General features: G+C 38.6%; 1 protein-coding gene across 1 annotated transcript; it reads left to right on the top strand.

The window, feature by feature from the left end:
* Positions 1-721: 721 nt before the first annotated feature.
* LOC139849530 (secreted RxLR effector protein 161-like) lies at positions 722-1,096 on the top strand. Its single transcript, XM_071839178.1, has one exon. It carries the CDS (start codon positions 722-724, stop codon positions 1,094-1,096), a length of 375 nt encoding a protein of 124 aa, XP_071695279.1.
* The last annotated feature ends 2,957 nt before the right edge of the window (positions 1,097-4,053 follow it).

Genomic DNA, 4,053 nt, shown 5'->3' on the forward strand with positions numbered 1-4,053 from the left:
GAATCATCTTTCGTAACAAAGCACGTCTTGTAGCAAAAGGATACAGACAACAAGAAGGAATTGACTACGACGAAATGTTTGCTCCTGTAGCTCGATTAGAAGCCATCCGTCTGTTCCTATCATATGCTGCTAACAAGCGATTTACTGTTTATCAAATGGACATAAAAAATGCTTTCCTGAACGGCATTCTTCATGAAGAGGTCTATTTCGGTCAACCTGAAGGTTTTGTAGACTCTAAATGCCCTAATCACGTGTATCTCCTTTCAAAGGCTCTTTATGGTCTAAAATAGGTGCCCAGGGCATGGTATGAAACCCTGACCGCATTTCTTCTCAAGAATGGTTTCTCACATGGAACCATAGACACGACTCTATTCATCAAAAAACAGAATGAACACATCTTGTTAATTTAATCTATGTTGATGACATCATCTTCAGCTCCACTTCCCCCGCTCTGTGCTATGAGTTTTCTGAACTCATGAAAAACAAGTTCGAAATGAGCATGCTCGAAGAACTTCTCTTCTTTCTGTTACTAGAAGTTAAACAACTTCCAACGGGGATTTTCATCGAACAATCAAAATACATTTCCGATATGTTCAAAAAGTTTAACTTTCCTGAGATGAAAATCAGTCCCACCCCAATGTCAATCAACATTTCCTTACATGCTGACCTGGATGGTCAACCTTTTGATTAAATGCTCTATAGGAGCCTAATTGGCTCATTGATGTATCTCACTACTAGTAGACCGAACATCATGTTTGCTGTATGTCTTTGTGCCGGATTCCAAGCCAACCCTAGGTACTCTCACTACAAGGATGTAATGAGAATCTTTAGCTATCTCAAAGGCACGCCCAATCTTGGACTCTGGTATCCCTTTGGGACTGGATTCAACCATACGGGATTTACAGATGCTGATCATGGTGGTGACCAAGTAAACCGGAAAAGTACCTCTGGTGGTCTCCAATTCCTAGGTCGTAAATTAGTCAGCTGGTCCTCCCGCAAGCAAAACTGCATATCTCTTTCCACTGCTGAGTCTGAGTACATCGCAGCTGCAAAGCTGTTGCTCACAAGTGCTGTGGATGCAGACCCAACTTCTTGACTATGGATTCAAATTTCACAAAATTTCGATCTAGTGCGACTCTCAGAGTGCCATTGCTATCACTAGCAATCCGGTTCACCACTCTCGAACCAAACACATTTATCACTTTATAAAGGATCATGTTGAGAAAGGGAATGTTGAACTATACTTTGTACCCACTAAAAGTCAACTAGCTGACTTGCTTACCAAGGCCTTAGATGAACCCACATTCAAAAATCTGGTCGGTAAAATTAGCATGGTTGATTTCTCTTCCATCTAGCATCCGGGCAAGTGCCTAGGGGGAGTGATGCACTTGCCTAGAGGGAGTATTATGTTTTCAAAATCTGATGCATCACATATTGAGGGGGAGATGAGTACAATGGCTCTCACATAAATTACAGTGTGAGACTCGGTGTCTTAATATGATTTTCAAAATCTAAACTGACTTTTACACAAATAACAGTGTAAAACTCGCATCTTCAAACATAACTCTCCTAACACCTGCAACTATCTAGGGGGAGTTAAAATTAAAATGTCAGCAATGATGGAAGATATGTCCCAGTGACTGCCTCAGGAGGATGTGTCTAAATGATTGCCCCAAACCAAATAGTTAGCAATGACGGAGGATGTGTCCCCGTGACTGCCTCAAGAGGATATGTCTAAATGACTGCCTCAAAATCACAGTCAATAAATGACGGAGGATGTATCTTAGTGACTGCCTCCAGAGGATGTGTCTAAATGACTACCTCATGGTTCCCGGTCTCAAAAGTTGTAAAAACCTGAGAAAATTAAATTTTGAAAAATAATTATAGTTTAAAATTTAACTTGATTATTTCACAGAATTTCTTAAAATTCTTAAGGTTTTCGAGCTGTACCAAAATCCTATTAAAATCCAAATATGCTCGAAAAACTTAAAGTTTTCGGTCAAGTTCAAGAACTGAACATTTTCGAGAAAGTGTGACCGAAATTCTAAATTTTCGAGCATTGTGTTGAATTCTTGTGGTTCTCGAGCAGGCTTGACTGAAAATGAAATATTTCAGTCATCATGTAGCTATAAAGGGATAAAAGTTCATTTTTACTCCCATCATTTTCAAATCTTACTTTCAAAAACACAAGCCCACTTGCTCTCAAGGAGAACCACCACCATCGACACTGTTCATCGTCCCCTTCCTTGCTCTCATCTGGTATTTCTTGCTTAATTTTTGTGTTTTCATCTCAATAGATTATTTATCTAGGAACTAAATGCAATCTATAAACAATTAATTGTGTCATTAATACCATGATTTGAATGTTCTTTGATTAATCTCTGTTTCAGTACACAAAGGGGCTCGAACCCTAGAACTGAAAACTGACATGATTATGCTTAAAACTGTATGATTGTCAGTTGAATCGACTTAGGGTTCCTGCTATATGCTGATTAGAACATGTTTAGTAGCTTTAATCACTCAGAGACTGCCATTTTAATTCAATGATGAAAAGGGGATGAAATCTAGGGTTCTTGATTTAGTTTGCATCTAACTGTTATTGAACGTACCCATATCACTGAAAGGTTAGGATTGATACTAATTTAACATCTTAGAGCTGCTTTTAACATGATTTGATGATTCTCTTGTGCAAACTTTATGTATAGCGCTCGAAAACCTTAAATTGCTCGAATATTTGTCTGTCTGAAAAACTTCGATGCTCGAAAAAGTGTGAAATTTTTCTTGTATGAAAATCTCTACTCTAGATGCTTGTCTGAAAAACTATTAATAACTTAACTTGTCCGAATATCCTCATGCTCTAAAAAGTCTAAATGCTCGAAAATTGTTCTGTTCCATGTTTTTGCTCGAAAAACAACCTTGCACGAAAATTCTCTTTGTTCAAAAGTTTGCTAAGTGTTGATTTCAAAAGACTTTGAAAAATTTTAAATTAATTAAATTAAATGATTTTGTCTCCACTTTTACAAAAACACCATATGAACTGTGTTTTAACTAACCATGCTCATGATACAACAGCAATGTCGAACAATGCCTTTTTCAATGAAGATGTCCCTACTCCATGTGACTAATGGATCCCCATCTTACTAAACCACTCGATGCGCAATGTATTCATTGAGTTCTAGCATGCTACTGAACGTCAGCTTCTCTTGATGCGGGACACCATGACATACCATCCACCTGTTGACGATGCTCCTGATTACTTTTCTTTTCTAGCCTCTCAGAACCCTGATCGGAGAGTTTCTTTCACCCTCACCGACATGAGATGTTTCTTAGGCATTCTAGTAAGAGCACAATATGATGAATTCCCCTCCGAGAATGAGATGCTAGCTGCCGTACAACAACTTGGATACGATGGAGAGGTTACAAAGATAAGAGACTTCAAAAAATGACTTATGGCACAACGATGGGCTATGCTGTACATTTTCATTAATCGATGTTTCAATCCAATGCAGACTGGATCTGACCACATCACCATATTCTTGTTAAAAATCTTCTATGGAATTGTGTTCCTGCCAACTGCAGATTTTGGCCGAGTTATCTAGGATCGCATGATAGAAATACACTCAACACTTCTCCTTTCATATATTCAATTTCAGAGATTCTACGCCAACATTCTTTCAGCTATAATCGATGCTAGCAACAAAACTCTCGAACCTATCCCTAGAGATCAGGTTGAACCATTTGTAGATCAGGAATGTATCTCGTTTATTCAAAGGAGAATAGGATCCAAGAATGTACAAGCTCAACACATACCTGCTCATTTACTAAATATCGGACCTCGTGACGATCCAAGAATCATTGAATATTTGAGAGAGATAGGAGCTCTTATGGATCCTCTACAACCCAGAGATCCTGCCCCAGGAGCTGATAGGACACCTGGTGAGGGGTTAAGCAAGCGAGGGTCAAAGAAAAGAAAGTCTGAGGGGAAAAGAATTTAGGGTGAAAATAGGCCTAAAAGACAAACTAAATCAAAGTAAGTAACCTCTGAACAACTCC

Source organism: Rutidosis leptorrhynchoides, chromosome 5 (assembly GCF_046630445.1).
Source record: "Rutidosis leptorrhynchoides isolate AG116_Rl617_1_P2 chromosome 5, CSIRO_AGI_Rlap_v1, whole genome shotgun sequence".
Taxonomy (NCBI): domain Eukaryota; kingdom Viridiplantae; phylum Streptophyta; class Magnoliopsida; order Asterales; family Asteraceae; genus Rutidosis; species Rutidosis leptorrhynchoides.

Coding starts and splice junctions, on each gene's coding strand:
- LOC139849530 (XM_071839178.1), top strand. CDS start 722: ATGTATCTCACTACTAGTAGACCGAACATCATGTTTGCTGTATGTCTT.